Below are 24,662 nucleotides of genomic sequence, written 5' to 3'. Positions count from 1 at the left end.
TGCTGACCAAGTCATGAAATTCAAACTTTTTTCCACCCCCCCCCCCTGCACTATTTACATGTTGATTTCTTTCAAAGCCGTAATGTCTACATGTCCCAGAATGCTGCATTCTTTTTTTTCAACATCACTCGCCCTTTTTGTAAATGTTCAGCTATATCAACTGTTTACTGACCACAGCTATCTACGCCGCTTTATCAAAGTCCTTTCACTGATTGAGGGGAAAGGTGGACCCCTCAATCAGTGAAAGGAATTTGGGAAAGGTGGACCCCACCTCCAGCGACGGAAATGCATATACTGTATATACATGTAAATACATTTAATGTCCAGCTAAATAAATATGGGATGAATATCAACAAAAAAAAAAAATCTTGGAATGCGTATGGGATCTTTGAACAAAATAATCTCACGGATTACCACTTTAATCAGTTTTGTAGGCACTGAAAGCAAATGGTTGAAGCATGAAAACACTGAACTGAACACTGCTGTTTAGTAAGAGCAAATACAGCCGGATATATTGGTACGTAACATCGGCCTGTTGTTCATTTTCAAAACAAATCCCCCCCACGGCACAGCCCTTTTCCATCGAAATATCACAAATTGAGAACAGAGAGGGAGTTTCAAAAGCAAGATGTCAGATAAGAACCCTAACCCATTTCAGTCCAAAAAGTTATGCATTTTTTCACAACATGTATTGTTGTTGTTTTAAAACACACAATATAATAACTTAGTATTTAAAACATTATACATTGAAACATTAAAATTCAAACTTTATACAAAAGGCTTTGCTGGTGACTTGTTTTGTCTTGAGCTGTAGTTACAGATCCTGCCACTAGAGGTCAGTGTCATCGAGACTCCGTGGCATCTGCAGCATAAAGAGTAAAGTCACCCCTGAGTTGTTAATGGAATTATGTATGAGGGTTAAAAATCAGGATTTGCCAGAAAGCTATGTAAGAGTCTCTCAGGTTTTTTTTCTTGTGTGAGACGTTTTGACTCAGTCGTAGGCGTCTGCATCGTCAACGTCATCGTCGACAATCATCATTAGCGGGGTCGATTTCTTCTTCCGCCTGAAAATAAACGCCATAAATAAATACCCTCGCAATACCCTATTATAAAACAGGCATAAACACACGCAGACAAACGGACAATAATGTTTAGAGCAGTGTTTCTCAAATGAGGCCAGGGCGTACCAGCGTGTAGCACCGGAAGCACGGACACTCCATGCTCCCGCCGCGGACAGGTCCTTCGGTGCGCGGCGGGGGCATGGAGTGTCCGTGCTTCCGGTGCTACACGCTACTTCTACTGTAGTGTTGGGTCGTTCATGAACGGTCCGATTCTTTTGAACGGCTCAAAATACTTTTTCCCAAGTTTTACATTTTCATGGCGTTGTTTGTTTAAGTTGCTGTCTCCTCTACTGTTTTGTTCCCAATCACACTGGAACCATGACACGCCCCTTTTCCCACGTGCTCCTGGCGTCAAACGGCTTTTCTCCGGGCAATGGGAAAGGTGCCAATCGCCTATTTTTAGCAGGTTGACCCGGGTTTAACACCGCTAATTTTGGTGTGAAAACAGTAACAGATGAGTCCATGTTTCTCAACTCCGGTGGAACGTTGGGTCAGAGGAACGTCAGGAAGGCCCCGCTCACCTCATCTCGTTCCTCAGCGTGCTTATTTGGCCGTGGAGCTGCTCGTTCGCCTCCAGCTGCTCGTCCAGATCTCGCTGGACTTTCTTCTTGGAATGTTCCAGACGCTCGATCTCCTCCTCCGCCTCGTCCATCTGTCGCTTGGCCGTTTTCAGTTTCTGGGTGAGCTGCGGGGTTTCACAGAACAAGGAGTTGACCGGCGTGAAGCCAGCACGTCTCGGATTTTCTAACTTCGCTTTATTTTATTCAAGCCCCGGTGGGAAGGAAATCCCTGTGGAATCAGGACGGGTGATGACGTCGGCCCGGGAATCCTACCTGGTCCCTCTGGTTCTGCAGACTGAGCAGCTCCTCCTCCACCTGCATCTTCATGTCCTTCACCCTGCGCTCCAGCTTGCGGTTCACTTGCTGTAGGATGTTGTTGTCTCTGAGAACGAGTGTCACAGCATCACTTCACTTTCAGGCCTGTTAAGCTCAGAACCCGCCACGTTCACCGAGACCAGGGAAAACTCATCTCCACTTCATGAGGGAGCCTGACAACATGTTTGCTGTAAATTAAAAATCATAAAGTTTATGTCGCCGTTCTCCAGAACACTAACACAGTCGTAAAGGAGTTCATTCGTACATCTTAACCCTCTGGAGTCTCTGGCTTTTTTCTCGCATACATTTTTTATTTGATTAATATCCGAAACTCTATAGTAAAGAGTTTGCTGGTCAGATCTACGTAGTAAATCTATCGGCGACCTCGGAGTCAATGTTCTATTCTGCTTTTATGTCAACAAATAACAGAGCTATGGCTAAACTTATAAAGATGTTTTTCCCCGGGCAACTCGTAAAATACAAATGATAAAATCTCTTCCACGTTTTACAGAGGGAACATTTTTTAAAAATAGAAAAGCGTAAAACATAAAAAGATGCTGTTTGTCGTGGCCAGGGACACATTGGGAAGCTGCACAGGGAGCGGCATTCAAACCGTCGGGTACATGAACGTGACAGGCGCTCACCTCTCCTCCCCCTGCAGCCGCTCCTCCAGCTCCTGGATGCGGCCATTCAGCTTGGACACTAGAGAGTCCTGGGTGGTTTTCTGGGAGCCCTCCAGGTGCGTCACCCGGCCCCTCAGATCCTTGTTCTGTGGAGGGAAATAAAAAAAAATAAAAACCTCATGGAGCAGAGTAAGATAAACATAATGTGTGTAGACCCTCGGGTGGATGGTAGATATCTAAAAAATTAATTTGGAATGCCGAGTAAAAGCGTTGAATAAATTAAATAAGAAAACAGGACATAAACGGGACATAACACAGATCATTATCAGGCAAAGCGGGATCAGTTGGGATTTGGAGTGTCTGACGCGATGGAACACACAGAGTATGCAATGTCAGAGAATTCAATGAATTCCAGATGGTTTCGACGCTGCGACTCCAATCGAAAACATCTGGTTCACTCGGTTAAGGTTTCGGGGGAAAAAAAGAAGAAAAAAAAGGAAGAAAGAAAACAATTCAGAGCACTTTTTGACCCACATTTCTCTCGGGGCAGCGGGTGAAGCGGGTGCAGTACCTGTCGCTCCAGACTCGTCTTGTCACACTCAAGGTCTTGCCGGGCCGCTCGCTCCTGCTGAAGCTCGCTTCTCAGCTGCTCCATCTGTGATTCACCGCCAAAAAGATATAAATACAGTGTGATGTGAATGTGTATTAGTGGGAGGAGGGGGATTGTTGTACGTTTTGCCTGGATTGCTCCCTTTACTTGTTTATTGGACAAACCGGGGGCCCTACAAATTGTCAGTTTCACTGTCGTAGTATTTCACTGTGACGGTGTTTGGCAGAAGAAATCCAACTATGCAGAGTCTCCTCCCGCGATGAGTCACCTGTTAGCTTGTTGGAAACTCCAACCCCGTAGAGCGTGAAGCAATCTTTGGAGAAATTAAAACCGAGTTTGTAAGATAGATAACACGTCAAAGGGACTGGTGAACGCCAAGAACTACCAGACAATGTTTGATATCTGCACTGTATCTGTGCTCTCCTTGCATTTTTCTGCATGTTGTAAACAGTGACATAGAGTATGTTTTTTGGGGCGAAACAATAAAACATCGGGGAGTTGAAAACCTGTCATCCTATGCTACACTAAAGCAAACTTTTTCTTTAAAATGAATTTTCACATTTCACCGTTGACGGGGGAAATAGGTGGGCTGCTATCCCCACTAATGGTGAGAGAAGCAGAATCCCTGACAGCATTCCAAAAGACATTCACTGTCAATGTAAACTCATGACAGACCAACGTCACAGTGGGAGCATAACAATCCTGAGTGGATCGCTCCACTATAAGTACAAGGCTTGACCCATTGAGCTCCAGAGGACAATACACATCAACATGTAGTCGTGTCTACAGCCCTAGCTTACTGCTAGAGGCGGTACCTAATGACAAACTATTTCGATTCAAATCAGATGTTATTATAAAGGAAATTGCGTCTGGTCTGAACAGTCCCATCAGACGGTGAGAGGCTGAGGGCTTTGCTTCTGTAAGGACACTGAGGCCCAGGAGAGGGAATGTGAATAGATAATGTTTGTGTGTCCAGTCTACCCAAAACAACATATTCTGACAATTAGTCTGCAACACGTTGCTCCTCTGAACACTGACCTACTTCAGTGGCACACTGGTGGACGGGAGGCACTTTCAAATTCTGACATCTGTGAATTAAGAGTCAGCGATGTTCAGGCATGATGGGTGAGGTCATTGACTAAATGGGGTTGGAATTAACTGATGTTCTGGAGAGGGGACCACACCCCAACCACACCTACTACCAAGAAGGCATGGCTGAGGCCTGATGCCCTGAAGACCTCCTTCCCCCAGTCCGAGTCAAGACCACCGGTGTTCCATCTTTCACCAAGCTCGCCATTTACCATTCCTCTTATCAGCACGCCGAAGTAAATCCTTCGCCATCTCCTCCTCCTCTTCCTTCTCCTCCTCCTCCTCCTCCTCCTCCTCCTCCTCATCATCATCATCATCATCATCATCATCATCATCATCATCATCATCATCGATGACTGAAAGTTGTCCATCACCAACAGGGCTAAGGCAACATTTGAACACAAGCAGATATGCAATGACACCTCTTTGATCAAAGTGCCGTGGCACTGAACTCGCCTGCTCTTTGCCTTTGTCGACTCTCTCCATCATTTGGTCGGCGCTGCTGCGTTCCTCAGTCAGGTCCTCCTCTAGTTGTCTGATTCGCCCCTGAGAACAAGAGAAAAAGGTATAAAAAAACAAAAACAAATGGCTGGATAATGTGGGGCTTATCAAATCATTTCATGAAGACAAAATGAAGAAACAAAGTCAGAATTTTTTTCCGCAGTACGTGCATAAACTCTCAGAATATTAAGGATAGTTTGATGCATTGAAGTAAAATTCTATGAATCCAAGGTCGTAGACCATGGGGGATGGGGGTTGTTACTTCCCCAATAACCATATCATGATGAATGAAAATATGTAAAATGTTATAAAACATCTTAATGTTGTTGGTTTTCTCAGTTCAACTCTCATTAGTAAGCAGAAAGAACCTTCTTTTTTCAACCTTCTATTTGTGAGACGTTACGCCGCACCCATACATTGCACTAGTTGGAATGTGTACATCCAGGTGTTTTGGTGTCTCTTCCCCATAGAATTCCGAAGAAACCATCATTTAATGAGGTTCTCTCAGGGCTCGAAGGGTGGGGACCTCAACCCCCCGCAAGGTTCAAACCCAAAGTTATGGCCTTGTATAAATCCAACGTGCCTCAATTGAGTGACTGAGCCCGTCTGTGCACACTGAGACAGTAAGACAGGTTTGATAAGTTTAAACAGTAAACAGAAGCTTTCAACCCAATGTCAACAACGCTGATGTCACTGTGTCACGTTTGGTGACGGTTTCTCTTTTCCACAGATGGCAAACACTGCCACCTCCAACAAGGAACAGTTTAAGACGCTTAGGGAAGCAACGCACATACTAGTGCAAATGAAAATGTTTTGTGGTGGTAAACCTGGTGAATTGTTCGGGAATTCATAATGTATTTACAAATAAGGATGAGGACAGGCCAATGAAAACGAGTCTGAACCATAATATGTAACATTCTGAACTATGAGAATGATTTTGTGTATTTATGTATGCGTCTTCATGAATAAAAGACAGACAGGTTCTACAGCCATCAGGTTCTACCTCCATCAGTTTGACCTGTCGGCCTCGGTCCTCCACAGTGGCTGCGCTCCGTTCCTCCAGCTCAGACACCTTCAGTTCCAGCTGCCGGCCCCTGAGCTGGGCCTCGAGCTGCTCCCTGCGGCTCTGCTGCACGCCTTCCTCCAGAGAGAGCAGCTAAACACATAGACAAGAGGAAAAACACCCACTGAGACATGGGGCAACGTCTACAATTCTATGAATACAGTTGTCAGAGTCATTTCAATTATCATTTGGCCGTGGCAAGACAAACTAACAAGACATGTCTATGTTTATGACCCTCTGTGTTGCTGTGTGTAATATCCTCAGTACTCAGCAAATCCGAACGAGAAATCGATGAGTCAGAATGACAACTTGCGCCGCACCTCGTCCTGCAGCTTCTTGGCCGTCTGTCGGGATTTCTCCAGCTCCGCTCCCTTTTCCTGCAGCTGCCGCCTCAGCTCGGCCAACTCCCTCTGACTGCGCTCCCGGGCCTCATCCACCTGGCTCTGCAGCGTGTCCGTCGACACCTCGCACTCGTCCATGATGTGGCTCATCTGTCCAGTCGGATCGAACACAAGAGGAGAGCGGTAACGGCTCGTTCCTCGGAAATATCGTCTTGTAGCACACTGTGTGTTCAACACAATTTAATTCCATTATATTGGCATCGTTCTGCATAACAGTGCACAGGCTACAGACTACACATACAATGAACTATGAAAAATGACTTGTGACCCCCCAAACGTGCAAATTTAAATGGCATAAAAATACTGTGTACTGTATAATAGAGATACAAATGTAATAGAGAAGAAACAAAAAATAAAAAATAAATTCCTAACAGATGAGCAGTAGAGAAAGCATAACACATACAGTATAAGAGGTTTTTAGGTCATATGTGTCTGAAATATATATATATATATATATGTCTCCTCTCACCTTCGTCTGCAGCTGCTCCACCGTCCGGTCCTGCAGCCTCCTCTCCTCCTCCAGCTCATTCTTGGTCTTCCACAGCTCCTCTCGCTGGTTCCTTTCCTCCCGCAGCTTCTCTTTCAGATCTCTGTGCTCGTGGTTGAGTTTGGTCAGCTCACACTGTTAGAGGTGCACGGAGGAAAAGTGCGTGAGCTCCAAGAACTGTCTAGAATATAATTTGTCCATTAGAATAACCATTTTTTTTCAGACCACACATTACATATTTACGCATATTTAAAGCGTGTTGGGCCCACATCAATGTAATTTTTTGTCATTTGAGGACATTTAAAAAAAGTAACCCCCCCATCCCATCAGATAGCTTTACGTAGACAATCAGTATCATTTGAAAATCCCATTTTTCTTGGGAGGTTTTCAGAAACACATTTGGATATTGAGCCCGTCCCAGCCGTTACCTGCACATCTTCTAAACGGGTGAGAAGGGATTGGTTGGAGCGAGACATCTCCTCTTCTTTCTGCCTCACATCCGTCAGCGCCTGCTCAACTTGCTGCTTTTCTCTCTAGGGACCAGCGAGGAATCCAATTTTTTATTTTATTTAATTTTTTTAATTGAATTTAAAACACCAGAATTGCACGATTCTTCTAAACCAGGGTAACCCTACCACCACCACGTCTCGCACCTCCAGCTGATTCGCACGTCGCTCCAGTTGTCTCTCCAGCACTTTGGAATCCTGGATGGCGTCGCTGAGCCGATCCACCTTGTTCTCCAGCTGCTGGACCTGCTCCTTCAGACAGTCCCTCTGCCGGCTCAGCTCTGTCACCTGACCTCTGGCTGCTCCTCGCTGCTCCTCTGCCTCCGCCTTCTCATGGCCAAGAAGATTGTTGCTCTAAGAACAAAGAACAAAGAAGATGAAAAACGGATAGTGTAATGCCTACCATAGAACAGAGGAGTCCCACCCAAATGTTCTAGATCTCGAGGGAGTCATAAGGAAACCTCTTGTCTTAAGGATTGTCAAGAGCGCGGTTGTTTGGTTCGAGATGGTCAAAAACTCAGTGATCACCGTCCTGCCTAATCCTACGCCCCGACATTAGCGACACATTTACAGTACCTTGAGAGAAAATAATGAGTGTAACCTCTTTGGTCTGCTCCACGGTTCTCAGCAGCTTCTGGACCTCCTCTTGGTATTCCTCCTTGAGAGCAGCTAGCTCTCTGTCGTGCGTCTCCACCTCCTCCTTCAGAGCTCCTTTCAGGGCGCTGAGCTCCCTCTCCTTGCGGTGCAGCACCTCCTCCTGGTCCTCCTGCGTCTGGAGGATCTCCTGGAAGTCCCCGCGCAGCTGGGCCACTTCCTAGCACAGAGGCCCAACAAGCACACCACCGCTGACTAGGGTTTCCATGTACACTTCAGTGATCACTATGCGATCGCGGCGTGTCTTGGGAGGAATGTTATGTTCCCCTCACTTTCAGAAGGACTTCTTTCTCCATGTTCACCACCTCCATTTGCTTGGCGTGGTCCAACTCGTCATGCATCTCAGAGAGCTGATGCTGAAGGTCTTTCATCTCTGTCTTGGATCTGTCTCTCTCGGCCCTCAACCGAACCAGCCTGACGCGCATGGAGACACAAAACGCTCGTCATGGAGACTTATTTATGAAACGTGTGTGTATTTGTTTGGAAAACGTTTGACACAAAGGTAAAGGTAAACTGTAGAGGGAAATTTATCTCAGTTTGCATTTTGATAAATCTTTGAGAAACAACCTTTTTATCCATGTGCTTCACATTTACATTTGGGTATTAATGATGCTCAAACTTACTTAGAAAAAAATGAGACCCATTGATTCAATTTTCATGGGAGATAAAAAAAAAAAAAAGTATCTCATAATATTTCCCTGGAATTCCATAGAAAACCTGTTTTCTTATTTTATTTAATTGTCCATTAAAATATGAAGTTCTAATGAAACACATAGATTGCAAAGACTCAAAGACTTCAACTCTTACTCCTGTTTGGTGGACTCAAGCTCCGCCCCCATCTCAGTCAGTCTGTCCCGGAGTTTGGAGAGATCAGCTTGACTTTGGGTCAGCCCTTCCTGAAGGTGTTTTCTCTCAGTCCTGGCCTTTTCACAGGCCTTGGCCAGAATCTTTTCATTCTACCAAAGGCAAAAACTTCGGTAGAAAAACCTCCCAAAGGCCAAAACGCGAACAGGACACAATATGTTTGATTTAGGCAAAAACACATATTGGATTTAAGGATTGTAATATTTAGTACCTTAGTCTCAATCTCAAGTTGGTTCTTTAACTCTGAAACCTGATCCTCCAGTGCACTCCGTTTTTCCTGCAGCTCCTTTGCCTTTGCAGCATAATTCTAGAGTTTGGAGGAGAAGAAGACATCAGATGAAGTTCTATCACTACGTAACACTTTATTATGCTTCGCTGATAAGCCGAGCAGGCTGACTCCCCCACAGCTCACTTCTTCCTCCTCCACATTCTCAGCTGTGTTCCACTTGAGTTTGTTCATCCTGTCAAACACAAGGCCGACCTTCTCCTGAGTGGTGGAATCATCATCGCTTGTCCTGAAAAAACAACCAATTCATCCAGCTGGAAAACACCGCAGCAGTATTTGAGGTGTTAAATCATAACAACAAAGCATTTTTTTTTCTATTGTCTTGAAATGAGTAACCGTGTCCTCGGTTAACCCGATGGAGGAAAATTATGTTTGGGTGGGTTCACTTTGTCTTGGTTTTCTATCTAAATTAATAATCAGATATCCCTGAGCAGAGAGTTTTAAATGAGGCAGATGCATGTTATGCAAGTAAAACATGACGTTATAGCAAGCATGTTATTAACATGCGAGCTCAGTACAGAGACAAAAAGGCAAAAACCATATTTCATCAGCAATGTGGAAATAGGTTCATGCCCTGAATTCCATCGCGCTGTGTGTTTGAGCACACACAGCTGTAACAGCACTCCCTTATCTGAAAACACGAGATGACCACAGCTGTTACGGACTTGCACTCCTATCGTCAAAAGGCGAGTATGGCATGCCGAACAAGTTATATTTTTCATCATCATGAAATGTTCCTTCCATTCAAGGTATGCTTAGTGCTAGAAAGTGATTTTTAAATTAAGAAATAGTATGCGGTGGAATGGGAAAAACACTGGACACTCACCCTTCCTTGAGGTAGAAGAACAGCATCTGCTTGGCAGTGTCATCGTCTGCGTCTGCTGAGAGCTCCTGCTGTCCTTTCAGAAGATCAGGAGTGACCTGTTTACGAACCACATGGCCAATAAATACAACCTTTGGAAATACTGACGCCTTTTGTAATAAAACTCTTTACCTGTGCGTCTCTCTCATCGGTTTGGTCAGCGTTGTTGGAAGACATCGATCTGGACAGGGGGGCTCGGTCCATACTGCGGAGAGCTTTCGGTGCCTGGTGGGACGCTGGCCCTTTCCCATGATGTCCTCTGAACAGTGGAGTGGCGGCTGCGTTTTGCTCCTTTCCGTTAGCCGCTGTCGTAGTGTCTCCTCTGAAGAGCCTCGACCTCGGGGACTCGGGCGCCTCGCTCCTGAGGCCCCTCAGGGAGGAGGTTGTGCTGGAGGAGGAGGAGGAGGAGGAGGAGGAGTCCGGCGTCCGTCTGATTTCAGCGCTGCGAGACCTCCTCCGCTCCTCTGGGTCTATTCTGTTCCTTGGTCCAAACCTGCCCTTCCTTTGGGTGCCGTCAAACCGGTCTATGAGCCGTCCGACAGAGGAGATGGAGCCTGCCTCCACGGAGTTTGGAGATCTCGCAGGGGTCTCTTCTCTTAAAGTAGCTTCCTGGTCCTGTATCTCATTACTGTCCTCTACTGGGCTTTCATTTGGCAAGGGGATCCTCACTCTGGGCAAATGGGCCACCGTGGTTGTATTAGGAGGAGCGCTGGTTTGCAGTTTAACTGGTCGTGCATCCGTGGTGGTTTGGGGTGGAATGACGAGCTTGAGGTTGTTGTTTTCAGGGTCATAAGGTCGAAGCAGCTCTGGGTGTCTCTGGTAATGAAGCATATTGGAGGCTGCAGATCTCCCTGACTCCCTAAACTCATAAACAGAGTCTGCACACGGGCCTGGTATATTAACAGTGCCTTTATCCTCTGGCCTGCCAATAGGAGATCCCCTCTTGTACTCAGGTTGTTGGACTATGTCGGAGTTATCCATTTGGGTGTCGTGGCCGGTGTTGTTTAGCACCACATACGGATGACCTTTTATTCCTTGAATCCGCACCTTCACCCCAAACAGGCTGTCGGGGCTGCTCCGTGGGTCGTGCCGCTGCACGTAGCTTCTCTGAATCCCGACGTCCGGAGATCCACTCATCCTGTGAGACTCCATTGGGACTCCGATGAGTTGACCGGGAGCCCCCGTGACTGGACAGCAATACAACTTTAGAAATAAATAAATATGTAAAAATGAATATGTTTAGACGTATGGTCCCACAGCACTGACAATTGTCGTAAACCAAAACAAAACAAAACCATAGGACTGAACAAATCTGGTTATCGAGCCTTTCCATGCGTGGCGAGGTTAGTGGAAAAGTCATCCATCAATCGTGGTATCAGGTTGGTCCAGGACAACTGTTTACACAACAGTTGCGTTGAGCCTGGAACAATGACATTCCAACAGCACCTTACAATGCACCGCCGCTTTTACACCAGTCAGTGACAGAAAGAAAGCGTAAATCGATGGTGACAACACACTTATATTGCTGTGCAATGGAAACAGATCCTCCTGTGTGGCCATGACAGTGCAGCATTGTGTAGCCGTAGTAAAGAACTGCGTGACGACCACAACTGGCCGCGGCGGCAGACTGTCGTCATCCACTCCGTGGAATACACTTTGGGGAGCGTGTTTACGAACAGATCTTCTCCTGTTTCTCTGAACAACCACCAGACCACACAGTAAACAATAGACCCGTCTTATCAATAGACCTACTTTGACAATGATTTGAGAGTTATTGCTTGCTCCGAGCAACTGAGATAATGGCTTCGAGTAGATCAAGCCCAATAATTCGAGAATAATAAATCAAGAGATCTAACGCAAATGTAAATCATAATTTCCTAAATGAGTATAAATAAGTATATTACGCACATTTTAGTATTTTTAGTATTTTTACAGCTTGTTGTGCGTAATCACTGGGGGTCATGACATTTCACTGCATATATGTATGACCATATGTATATGTATGTGACAAAGAACCTCTTGAATCTTGAATGTAGTTAAGCATAGCATATTTTTTATTTTTGTTTATTAAATGCTTTTGGCTTGTTTGCTGCTTTATTATTATTATTATTATTATTATTATTATTATTTGATTGTCCTTTATGAATATGAAACTGCATGTTGTGTATGTAAAGTGCTGTACAGATACAGGTTATTATCATTTTCTCAGTGATACTATCCTCAACCTTAATAAACAGCGTTCACAGCAGCAATAACCTATTACCAACTCAAAACCTCCATACAAACATTATATGTTGCTACGCCAAGCCTGGAATAAGCAAATGACACATTTCTTCCTAATTCATATTTCACGTTTGCCACCTTCTGTGTGAACGTAAGCAACGAGATTTCCCCCCAAAACAGCCCTGACCGACCCTCTGTATTGGAACGAGCAGCAGCACACGTTGTCATCCCGTTTCCAACATGTTTTCGTTGAATTTAAACTCGCCTCGCCCGTTAGATATTTACCCAAGCTTTGTCCCGAAGTAAACTCGCTTCTACGAACGATTAAAAAAAAACCAACAAACACAAAACAATTGGAAGACAAACCGTCGGAAGAGGAGAACTTACCGGTGCTGCGCTGACCGCAGAGCGGGGTGTGTGCGACTGACCGGGAGCTTCGGGTGTGGGGTCCGTCCGGAGTGTGAGCCGCCGCGTCGCGCCGGGGCGGAGCTTAGAGAGGTTCGGTCCGCCCGACTCGAAACCGTTACGCGTTTGAAAGTACAAATACCCCGACACAAAACCGCTGCAGTAAAAATGTACGTAGCGCGTTTCTGCTCAACTCTAAGCGCTGGAAGTACGTGCTCCGAAATGCACTTAACGTGTTAGAGGTGAGAGTACTCATACCCAGCGCCCCGGTGAGTTCTCGTGCACACATCCGCATTAAAACGGACCAAAAGTAATCGGGGTGGTGTCCTAGTAATTTATATATGCAAAACAAATATATGCAAATATAAAAATTAATTCTGGTTTAAAATAAGCAATTAGATAAAGTAACACTACTGTGTTATAAAAGTCAGTACAGAGTAGATACTTGGAAACAGTGAGAAAGTAGTTGTTCTGTTACTTTCCTCCCTGATCCATGCACATATTATGTGCGTGTGCATTCATCCACATTAAAAAAAATAATAATAATTAAAGACACTCTAAGCTATATTGGAAAAACATTTATTTCTACATTATTTTGACACATACTCAAACTGTACATGTGTAGCACACACTACCAGTGTGAACAGAAGGAAACTAGACACCAACACAGCCCTGACCCCATGGATGACCCTTCTCAGGGCAGGGTGTATATAACAACCCAAAACCTAAACTACATTTAGCAAAAATGGAACATAAAATGTTTCACGGGCGAAGTGGCAGAATCGAGAAAACAACTCATACACAAGAAATTGTATAAAATATAACTTAGATAACTTAGAAAAAAATGTTTTTTGTTTTTTCTTGTTTTTGTTCTTTTGAAGAGGAGCAGAGGCGTTAGATGACGAGGCGGTGCGGCGTTCCACCCACCGGCGGGCCCTCGCTCCTCCTGGTTGACGACACCGCTTTAACACACACCACTCGCGGCAAATATACAAATCATAGAGCTCACAGAAGATATACAGCGCCCCGCGTTCCCCCCGGAGATGGCTCCATTCACGGAAGGGTCAAACTCCTGTAAGGGTCGGTCGCACAAAGAACGCAAAGGTTTCAAGTGGCACGCCGGCTTCCCTTCCCCGCGCCCGTGTGGCCGTCCGCCGACGTCCGCGACATTTCGGACCTTCTGAGCTCGGTTGAAATGATAAAGAGGATAAATACTGATGCATTGTAAACGTCATTCATCACTGTTGTCATGGGCCCCGTCCGTCTTGACCTGTAGGTGACCCTGTCCACGTGTGGGAGAGGCATCCAAACTGAATGATAATCAATAATAAATAGAAAATATGTACAAAGCATCTTCGACGTACAATGCGTTTGTCTGTTACATGTTTAGGCACAAGTTAATAGTTCATTTGGAAGGTGAAAAAAATGATTGTTCAATTGCATCTGACTTTGCAAACAGAGTGGTCTCAGCGGGAACTCTGTCGACAAGCTGCGTATTAATGACACAGCCGTGACAGTCGTAATCTGAAAATAAATTTATTTTACCAGCAGTAACAAAAAGTTATCGTTAATAGAAAGTTGAAAGAGTCCTATGGAAAAAGATTCAGAATTTTTCGTTTTGTGATAAAAAAAAAAAAACGTTGCAAAGTATCCAATGGCACATTGATCCAGTTTGATTCGTTTGTTGGCCAAGGACGGTCCAATATCCTTATAAAATGCCATAATGTTGTTTTGACCTTCTCTTTTTTTTTTTTTTGCAGCGTTTGTATGAAGAGTAATTCTAATCCTTTAATAACCGTTTTGTCAATCTGTCAGATAGGGTTCTACTTGTCAGTGGGAGACTGTAGAAGCCATTGTTCGTGTGCTTAGTGTTCAGAGATGACCCATGGGGTTGCCGGAGTCTGACAGGCCCGGGTGGAACGCGATGTGCATGGACTGCGGCTCCGTCGCCAACGCAGACGCTTTCTCTTCCTCCCGTCGGCGGAGGCAAGCTGCCTTGGGGTTCAGATTTCTCTCTACGGAGTCGAAAGAAATACAAGTTAGTTGCTTGACCTTGTAGACGAGGAAATGTGGACGCAAACACGTCACACACTAATGCACCTAACTCCCTGTTTAAAACACTGTTTAAACCCTGAGGTTACCCAGGCATAGTGAATAAAACTAATTGGCAATGGCAAAGTGACATCTCCACCATGAGAAAGACAGTAAATGTCAATTAATATGTGCAAACCTCTGAGAAAGGCCCCTGGGGCTCCTGAAGGGCCGATAGGCTGCACTATCCCACCGCCCCACCCATCGGGAACAATGCACTGACCTCTGACTTGTTGTTCTAAACTAAGTATTACGGCCACGGCCTGGTGCAGCACCAGCAGCTTGGTCTGCGGCTTCTCGCTGTTCAGGTGCAGCTGGCACATGTGGCCCAGCTCCTTGAACGCCTCGTTGATGTCCCGCACACGGAGACGCTCCCGTGCGTTGTTCGCCATCCGTCTCTCGCGCTCGCGCTCCGCCTTCTGCTCAGGGCTCAGGTCCTCATCCTCGTGGATGCTGCAGAAGAACAAGACAGGGAGTGAGGACACGCAGGCGTGCATGCTCATCAACCACTTGCACGTGTTGTTAGGATTTCGGAATTGCATATTTATAAGTTGCTGTGAGATAGTTAATAGGTCCAATGAAATGTATGTGAGAAATAACCTCTTGAATCTTGAATCTTGATCTTGAATTTAAAAATAACCCTTAAATGCCACAGTTCTAAACTACTCTGTGGATTCATGCGCCCCCTGCTGGTGACTGGTCGAAATGTTTTGCAAGTGGGACCATGAACGTGCTGATGCATTTGTTAAGATAATTTCATATGCATATTGCATTCTTTCTTTGTAAGGGTTGAAAAATGTTTGTTTACTGTAAGCACATGCTTGATGACACACAGCACTGCTAAATTAAAAAGTGATAATTAAAATGTGCATTATTTCTGTATATGATTATAGATCCACCCTTTTAATCACATTTGCATTTATGTTTCCCAATGCAGCCCTGCAAAGAGGAGGACTTTTGGGAATTAACACCAAACATTGTATATGATTTTGTGCCAAAGAATATCTTGTCGCTTCATTGGTTGCATTGACCAAAAGAGCTTGTTTTTTTATTTAACAACAATCACCTGGTCCTTGCACTGTTGTCGCCATGCAGTTTATCACCCTCCTCATCGGATCTCTGGCTGTCTGAGCTGTGATTGGTGTGCATCATCTCTTCCCGCTCACCGCCTTCCAACTTAAGCTCCAGATCGCCCAAGCCCCCCAAGGAACCTGAAGGCAACACACACACACACACACACACATACTTTAGGGCTTGAAGAGGGTCTTCTGTAACATCTCGTATGTTGGGTGCCTGATAGCGTCTACTATGAAAGTAGTGGTGACAGGTGATAATTATGTACAACCTCGTCCTCCGCCCTGCATGGTCTGCAACGCGGCCCGATGTCGGGCTTGGTACGGGTGGCCGTTCTGTGTACGACTCTGGAAGGCGGAGAGGTTGTTGTTCATGCCTGTAACAGCCTCAACCTGCAGCACCAAAAAAAAACCCACAAAACAAAGGGATTATGAAATGAAAGCACTATACACGTGTGCAGTAAATCTCAATTTGCAGTGCGCCACATTACGCAGGCCTGAGGTACAGAGCCAGAGCCTGATGGGACATCATGTAAAGCCCGTCCTCACATACATCCCTTAAAATGAACCCGTGGCAAACAGGTCACAAGGCGAACATCTGCCCCCTCAATCCCACCGTAACCCAAGGCGGACGACTCTCTGCCAAGAATTAATTTAATCTCAGAGGATCTTTATCCTTCCCTGAAACTACCGTGCACATAAAACACTCAAACATACCCCTAATTCTTTTCAGGAATGATTTACCTCCGACACATCATTTGGAAAAATAAAAGTAAGGGAATTTAATACCAACCCCCCCCATCCCATCCCAACCCGGATTAGACTAAAAACCCTTTTCCTTGTATGCATTTCCACTCCAGCTGGGCTCAAATCCCCGTCTGAAAGGGAAGCACGCTGAAATGTGAGTGCATGGTGCAGGCATCTCCCACAACCCCGAAGTGGAATTAATATCCATGGAGCGGCCTTTCCATACAAGGGGAATGCGTCACGGCGTTCCCCATTGTGTCCAGTTTCCTATTTCAAGGACAGCGACACTCAGCCCCGTGTGGAAAATATGTGGAAATAGCACATGTGGGAAAAATGTCTGAAGCTATAAACACATTTGCGAGAATGTGTGCTCTTTCTCTCGCTCTCTTTCTCTCTCTCTCTCGCTCTCGCCCTCTCTTATACTCCGTCAGTCTTTCTCTCCATTCCACGCAAACCTCCAACACTTTGCATAGAGCGTAGGAGTGGAGAAGTAGGGAGGAAATTGAGGGGAATTGTTGGGAGGAAATAGGTTCCGGAAGTATAAAAGCCGTTCATTTTTCCCATGGACGCTGTAACTGAATTTTGACTCATCAGCAAAAACAACAATTGAAAAACTCCTGGTTAATATAGTCATGTACTTTTGACCTTTATTCCATTATGCAGGATTTAGGGCTGTCACAATCAGGCATTTTAGTTGACGATTAATTGTTATACAAATAATTACAATAAATAATTTCTCTTATTTTCATTTTATGCCACTATCACAGTATAATAATAATAATAATAATAATAACAATAACAATAACAATAATAATAATAATAATAATAATAATAGTAATAATAATAATAATAATAATAATAATAAATATAATAGTGTAATAATACTTGTCTACCTATTACAGAGGAGCTTCCTATTGACATTGAAACATTGGAACATAAAAATTTGATAGTCAATTTTCCTCGACCCAACTGAAAAAGTCAGCTAATCCACTTTCTAATTATCGCAACATTTCTAACACTGGTTTAAAATTTAGAATTGAAAGAAAAAATAAATAATAATAATAATTATAATAATAATAATAATAATAATAATAATAATAATAATAATAATAAATAAAAAAGATTTGGATGGAAACACATGATTTTCACAAAAAGATCACGATCTGCTGAAATAATTGTGATCGAGCGATTATGTAATAATTTGGACGCCTCTACCAGGATTCTGAAATGCCAGATGAAGCTTTTTTTCTTCCAGAAACCTTGCGGAAACCTTGACACAACCCCACCCACTCCTCTCTGTTTCCACCCGTACTAAGCTATGCATGCTATGCATCTGCCAGTATCCCAGATGGAGCACGGCTCGTACCATGGAGGGCGTGTGACAGGAGGGTAGGGACCCCGCCGGGCTGTGGTTCTGGCTCTGGTTCAGCAAAGTCTGGATGTCGCTCGGCAGCGTCGCCGTGGGCCCCACCGCGTGGTTCCTCAGGACGTGGATTACATCGTCCAACCTGTCCAGGCGGTCCTCCACCTGAGACTGAAACACAACAGACATCACAAACATGAGGTTTTCAGGGATTATGGGGGCCGACCGACGTGTCGGAGCAGAAAGTTTGGTTCCGATCGGGTTCTCACCATCGATATGAGAGAGGATTCATAAGCGGGAGAGACCGGGCCCTGAGCCGAATTCCGGGGCCAAATGTTGGTTCCTGGGAAACAGAGGGAGGACGAAGTGGACCATGAGAAAAGAAAAATTTGCCAATAGTTGTTGACCCATTTTGACTAGAGGAGATGGTTTGTCGGCACTTTGACCCAGTGGTGGAAAAGGTACTCATATCCTACACTAAAGTAGAAGTCTAAATACCTCCATCCAACTACTCAAGTAGTAGTTAAAGTAATAAAGTTCTTGATATTGCATTAAGACGTGTCTATATACAAAATCATTCATATTGTGGTGTCAAAACACCTTCAATCCTTAATGCATTTACCTCTTTTAGTTCAATTTGAATTGTTGATGCAGGCTCGGATTATAATTGTAATGCATTGTATAAACAGACTGTTCTGTTTCTATGGAAAAAGCCTATTTTCGTAAAAAAAATAAATACAACTTGCCGCACTCACAGCTAAATAGAGCAGAGCAAAGAAGTGAGATATTTGCATTGAAATACAGTCCGGCGAAGGTAAAACATGCCCTAAAAATGTATTAATCAAGTAAAGACAACGAATACTTCAACATTACTAAAGCCAGGTATTTCACCTGTTGGCTCGGTGGAGCTGGGCGGGGGGGATGGAGACCTGACGGGGGTGGAGGAGCTGGAGGGGAAGCTGCTGCTGGTGTGATCTGGAGAATAAATCTGCAAAGTATAGAGAGGGTGGAGGGGGTTGGGGTTTAGAGGACCGCAGGCAGCAGAACGTAGATCATTTTAACAACGCAACTTGTCATTCCTGCCGATGAAACACACATGCAAGACGCCAGCATAGCTTGTCGGCATAAGAAAGATCCAAACACGAGCCCAACCCTGCGTTCCAAAAATTCACGCGGCCCATCTGGTACGTATTCATACACCCACTCTCCTATAAAATGTAACACATTATCTACTCATTATTCTATTGGCCACCACGACACCTGCTCGATTATGTTAGCAAGGTGTGAAGTTGTTGTTTTTTTTTGTTGTTTTTTTAATAAAAAATAAATTCATATTCTCTTAAATCTTTGTTTTGCCAACAATTCGGTGGCTCATTCGCAGTGTCCTCGCAGACCACGAGGGGGAGGGGCCCACAGGTTGCTGCAAATCGCTGCTCTAGGTACTGTAAATGTCCTTTCTATGTTGAAGATAATAAGATAACACACATTTGATCGCTCGATAAGACATTTTGTTTATTTTTCCAATGTCGTCACTCGTGAATCCTCGTGGTTTAACGATGCAGGAGTCTGTCTAAAAGGCTCAATGTTAACGTGCAGAAGCTGGTGAAAAAGCCCAGTGCGAATATGTTTTTGTATGTATCGTATGTTGTGGTTTTATGACAGTTTGAACGCACAGAAACAAACAAACTGGTTTTAATGGGATTCCCGCCGCGGATACTTACAGAGGCCAGTGCTTTGCCCAAGGCATCGCCGGTCTGAGAGCCTCTGGGCAGGCTGCCCTGGTTCCCTGAGACTGGAGGGAAACCTTCACTTTAGAATATTATTAAAAAAATAATAATAATATAAAGCTCACAGCTTTTCTTTAAAAAAAAGATGGACGTTCACCTGCAGAGCTCTCTGGGCTGTTGGCGGCGGGCGTGCGCGGCGCGTTACTGCGGTGGAACGTCGACACCGGCGGGAGGCCCCTGCTGACGTCCGCAGCCGCCACCGAGTGTGGCGAGTAGTCCTGGAAGGGAAGGGAACCCACGGTTAGCCTCTACGGGGGGGGCGGAGGGGGTCAGAGGTCACCGCGGGGGGCTCTCTTTCTCTGTTTGGTTCGTTTTCTCACCAGGTGATTGTATGACGCCGGGTTGCCGTACATCCCCGTCTGCGACGGGTGCGACAGGGCTCCTCCCAGCAAGCCCTCGTAGCTCTGCTGGTTCAGCATGTTGGCCGCGTTCCACATGTCGGGGGAATTGTTTGTCCCGTCTGAATGCAGGGGAAATGGAATAAAGTTGTTGTGACAGGTAGCCAGGCATGATGGATATATAAATTAGTAAAGAGTGCGCATGAGACAACGTTTCACCAACAGGCTTCATTAGGGCAATTACTGTTACATTATTTATAACTTTTCTTTCTACTTCTTTGATTTTACAGATTATTCGCCGCTTTGGACGGCGATTAAGAGAAGATAGAGGTGATCCACCTCGGCAAGGCGGAGATAACAGTTTCGGGGGTTTGGAGGTGGGTGCAGCACTAAAAAAATATACTTCAAAGTCAAAAGTACTGTTTCTTTTAAATAAATATCTTAAACTCAAGTAGAAGTAATGGAAGTAATAAATCCAAGCTTATATTTTCATATAGAGCGTGACGTTTTAAAATGTGCTACTTCAGATAAATGAAAAGGATATGAGCATTTACCAGCGGATCTCATTTTATGTCCTAAGGAATCTGTTATTGGTAAGAGTTCTAACCTGACGGAGGAAGGCTTGTTTTCAAAAATCGACTCAGAACGGGACATGTCACGGCTCTGGACTATAATATGGTGTGACTGTGAGCGACTCCTGCCTCTACCGGGGCCGAGTGGTGAGATGAGGTGGAGCGGTGCGGCTTACCGAAGAATGTGCTGGCCAACACATTGTTGGGGGCCTTGTGGGACGGGTGCAAGGAGGAGTTCTGATTGATGTCCTCGTTACTGAGGCCCTGCCCGTAAACCTGCACAAAGAGCAGAAACAACAGCTTAACAAGAGCGCGCCGCCAAAGGCCACCTCTGACGTGTCAAATGACAGAATCTAATTTGATAGTTTTGTTTGCATTGTTTTATTTTATTTTTTTTAAACACAGGGACAGTGAGGGTGACGCTGCTGAATCCACAGTGTTATGGCCGCACGCAGAGAGCTGATGCACACTTAGAACCACCGGGATAATCCGTAAGCTGCAGATCCATGCACCTCCTCGCCGGGATTTAGGAAGCATTGGCCAAGGGAAATCCCTCTAATCATGAAAAGGTTTGTCTGTGTTCAAACGACTGGGATACGGCTTCTTTATAAAGGGCGCGGGCCCGGCGCGATTCCCGCTTTGTCCGGACAACGCCGACAACACTTAGAGGGCAGCTTAGAATTTAGGCCTTGATGGAGGGACTCAACACACGCACGCACGTCTTGCAAAAAAGATGATCAAGGCTCGGCTTCCATCGGCTAGAGCTTTGGTTCCCCCTAATAAAGATAAAGGCCCACGTCCTGCATAAATGCATGGAGCAGGCGGCACATGCTCCCTCGCTCCGACACAGCGAGGTCTGGGCTGCACCTGTACCTCCCTCCTTGCTTTGATGTGCCCCAGGAAATGAAAAAAAAGAAAAATCCCCCTGCACAACATCAATGGGGTGTCAGTTACCCGGACGACAAGTTCTATAAAGCAGGCTATTAAAGGCTCTTGAGTACGCGCACGCGGCCACACACCTACGTAAACACACACACACACACACACACACAGGCGTGCACGCACGCACACACACACACACACACATGCACACCCACACACCCACACACACACACACACACACACACACACACACACACACACACACACACACTCAGACATACACAGAGAGGCACACACACGCCCAGCGGTGACCCTAGTTGGCATGGGTCCCGTGGCGATTGTGGGCCAGGCCAAACAGAAGAGCCCCTGCCGACACGGCCTGTCTGAGCCTCCGTGGGCAGCATATGGCAGAGGATAAAGCCAATTGTCCTCCTTAGCATCAGCGTAGCAGGCGACCCGTTAATAATGGTCCCACCCCCCGCCCCGGTACACCCTCCCAGGCCCCCGCTGGAGAGGGGCCGTCACCATGGAATCCTCTTTTAGCACAGCATTGATTTAGGAACCATCAATCATGGCATCACAAATGATAAGGGACTTGGCTCCCAATAAAGAGCATAATTTAAAGATTTTGTCTTGAGCAACTGCTGCATATTTATGTTCTTCAAAGAGGCTTTTGTTTGAATTTCAGCATGAAATGGAAATACTTTATCATAACTATATATATATATATATATATATATATATATATATGGTATATAAATCAGTGGTTTATAATGACAACATTCTATTATAAATGCATAATGCATATTGCATTAGAGAACCAGATGAGTGGAATTTCGACTTGCTATTCAAGTCCTACGCTGTGGTTCCACCATGGCCAACTCCAGCCACATGCAACCAATTTTCTGCTTCTGTGATCCATGATGTCTGGATATGGTTAGTCTCACAGAGATCAAAGCTGCCTTTGATAATGGTTGCAGTGGTGTAGGGCCCGCTCCAGCATAGCAGGGTTAAATCAAATAGAAATAGCAGCAATCTGCCTCATGTCAAGATCTTTTCCGTTGGTGGACTTGACTACACAGCGCTCAGCTCGAGGAGTTGGATCTGCTCTGGAGCACCTCAGAGTGACTTGATGACAACAAACACACACACACACACACACTTACACACGGCCTGAACCGGGGATCACACGAAAATGTCCCCACCTGCTATAAAAGAAATTATTTGTGTACACCGCTTACACCAGAACTTACAACAAAACTTAATTCCCAGCTTGTAAAAAAACCTCACAAATGAAGTTAAAAAATATATATATCTCAATTTTGCACAAATTTCCACCAAAGCTCTAACATCCACACTTACATTATATAATACAGAACTTTTCACACTTTAAAACATAAAGATCTTTCCAGCTCCTGTGCTCTCCCTTACTTATGTTGTGGCAACAAAAGTCATTTACAATATTCAAGAGAAGTCTGCTTCACAAGTTTAAAACATAAGCCATAACCGCACTGTGGGAAAATAAATAATGGTTTTAATGCAATGCATATACCGATTAAAATGTTGTAGATCATGTGTGAAAAGAGATCAATCCTCGAAACAGAGCAGGCAGTTAGTTAGTGATAACAACTCTGACAGGCTGAGTCCGTCTTTACCGAGAACACCAATTCAAATCAAATAGGAATGCGAATATAAATGTAAATAAAAAATATATCAACATGGACGTAGATACTCACTGGTTTCATGTTGTAGCAGTACATCAATGGGTTGTTGCCTGTCGCAGCGACAGGATAAGCACAGTACATAACTGTCTGTATCGGTGCGTCGGTCTGTCACGGTCCCACAGCTTCCACTCATGTGCGCACCGTCCGCACCGCACACGCACTTCTGCAGGAACACGCACCCGACTTATGCAAATCGGGACCGTACCATTCCTGCAGCGGAGAGGGGGTGGGAGGGGGGCGAGCAACGTTGGTGCGTATCTGGTCGAGAGAACCACGGAGGGGGGTGGGGGGGGGGGGGGGGGGTGAGATGAAATTAAATAGAATAAAATTGCCACATTGGCGATTGCAACGCGCAATTAAATTAAATGTATTTAAATGATATCGTACTATATTGTTATGACCTGTTATATTATTGTAACGGTTTAATACAATAGGATTACAATGTACAATATGACTAAAGATCGAAGTATCAAAAAAAAAATAATAATAAAAAATTGGCAAGGCCTTAAAGTCATAGTTACATAATATATAATTTAATAAAATACGATATCATGTATTATTATAACTATTCATACAATGTGATTATGATGAATAACATGATAAGAATCAAAGTATAAAAATGACATTGGCAAGGCATTAAATTACAAGTTGTATTATATTATAATACAACTTACAGATTGTGATATATATATTACTATTATAACTGTTATTACCTTGTGATTTTAACGTACAACTTGACCAAGAAAATTAAAAAAAAATTGTCAATGCTTTAAATTGTAAATTGTATTATATTATAATATGATTATAATATATCATATTATTCTAACTGTTATTACATTATGAATTTAATGAACAACTTGACCAAGAAAAATGCAGTAAAATTGTCAATGCTTTAAATTATAAATTGTATTATATATTTTTTTTTTTATAATATATCATATTATTATAACTATTATTACATTATGATTTTAATGTACAATTTGACAAAGGAAAATAAAATAAAATTGGCAATGCTTTAAATTAGAAGTTCTATTCTATTCTATTATTATATTATATTATTATAACTGCTTATACAATATGATTATAATGTGTGACATGACTACCAAAATAACCTTTACTTGAAGTGATGCACAAGTGAATTCTTTTCCAATGACCAATCATCTCATTTTAACAGGGCCATCTGCTGTGGAAAGACAGCCATCACCGCAGTGCACTGAGAACTTTGTCTGGCTGTCGGCCCCAGTTACACTGAAATGATGTTACAAATAAGAAGATGAGGGCAACGCTCAAATCCTTGACAATGAGTCTTGGTCCCAGTGCAGTCGTGACATCATGCAGATTATCTCCCCCGGACAGGTAGAGGAGTCCCTCCTCTACCAAACAGAGGATGCTCAGCTCCGCCACTCGTCTGACCTACATTTACAAATAGAACCTGCTCTTAGTTTGTAGACACGTGTGTCTTGGTGGCTGGGTTAAAGATTATTTACACATATCCACTTGGTCTTCCTGTGTGAG

At 44.3% G+C, this 24,662-nt stretch overlaps 2 protein-coding genes across 2 annotated transcripts; both read right to left on the bottom strand.

Annotated features, from left to right (window-relative positions):
* Positions 1-385: 385 nt before the first annotated feature.
* LOC307231481 (cingulin-like protein 1) lies at positions 386-12,605 on the bottom strand. Its single transcript, XM_080002205.1, has 19 exons — positions 12,553-12,605; positions 10,075-11,145; positions 9,907-10,001; positions 9,207-9,309; positions 9,006-9,101; positions 8,738-8,886; positions 8,203-8,344; positions 7,878-8,090; positions 7,424-7,630; positions 7,199-7,303; positions 6,753-6,905; positions 6,203-6,373; positions 5,823-5,975; positions 4,775-4,864; positions 3,191-3,274; positions 2,641-2,765; positions 1,955-2,063; positions 1,643-1,806; positions 386-1,064 (listed from the first exon to the last, which is right to left on the bottom strand). The coding sequence occupies exons 2-19, from the start codon at positions 11,092-11,094 to the stop codon at positions 992-994; spliced, it is 3,252 nt and encodes a 1,083-aa protein (XP_079858331.1). The 5' UTR covers positions 11,095-11,145; positions 12,553-12,605; the 3' UTR covers positions 386-991.
* A 594-nt stretch (positions 12,606-13,199) lies between these two features.
* On the bottom strand, positions 13,200-23,263 carry LOC307231144 (transcription factor 12-like). Its single transcript, XM_080001729.1, has 12 exons — positions 23,160-23,263; positions 20,718-20,817; positions 19,952-20,091; positions 19,729-19,849; positions 19,566-19,636; positions 18,736-18,832; positions 18,114-18,187; positions 17,848-18,015; positions 16,007-16,127; positions 15,728-15,872; positions 14,885-15,114; positions 13,200-14,585 (listed from the first exon to the last, which is right to left on the bottom strand). The coding sequence occupies exons 1-12, from the start codon at positions 23,226-23,228 to the stop codon at positions 14,443-14,445; spliced, it is 1,479 nt and encodes a 492-aa protein (XP_079857855.1). The 5' UTR covers positions 23,229-23,263; the 3' UTR covers positions 13,200-14,442.
* Between the last annotated feature and the right edge of the window lie 1,399 nt (positions 23,264-24,662).

The sequence above is a fragment of the Zeus faber genome, assembly GCF_960531495.2.
Source record: "Zeus faber genome assembly, chromosome: 6".
In the NCBI taxonomy this organism is placed as follows: domain Eukaryota; kingdom Metazoa; phylum Chordata; class Actinopteri; order Zeiformes; family Zeidae; genus Zeus; species Zeus faber.
This window is presented reverse-complemented; position numbering and strand designations above follow the sequence as displayed.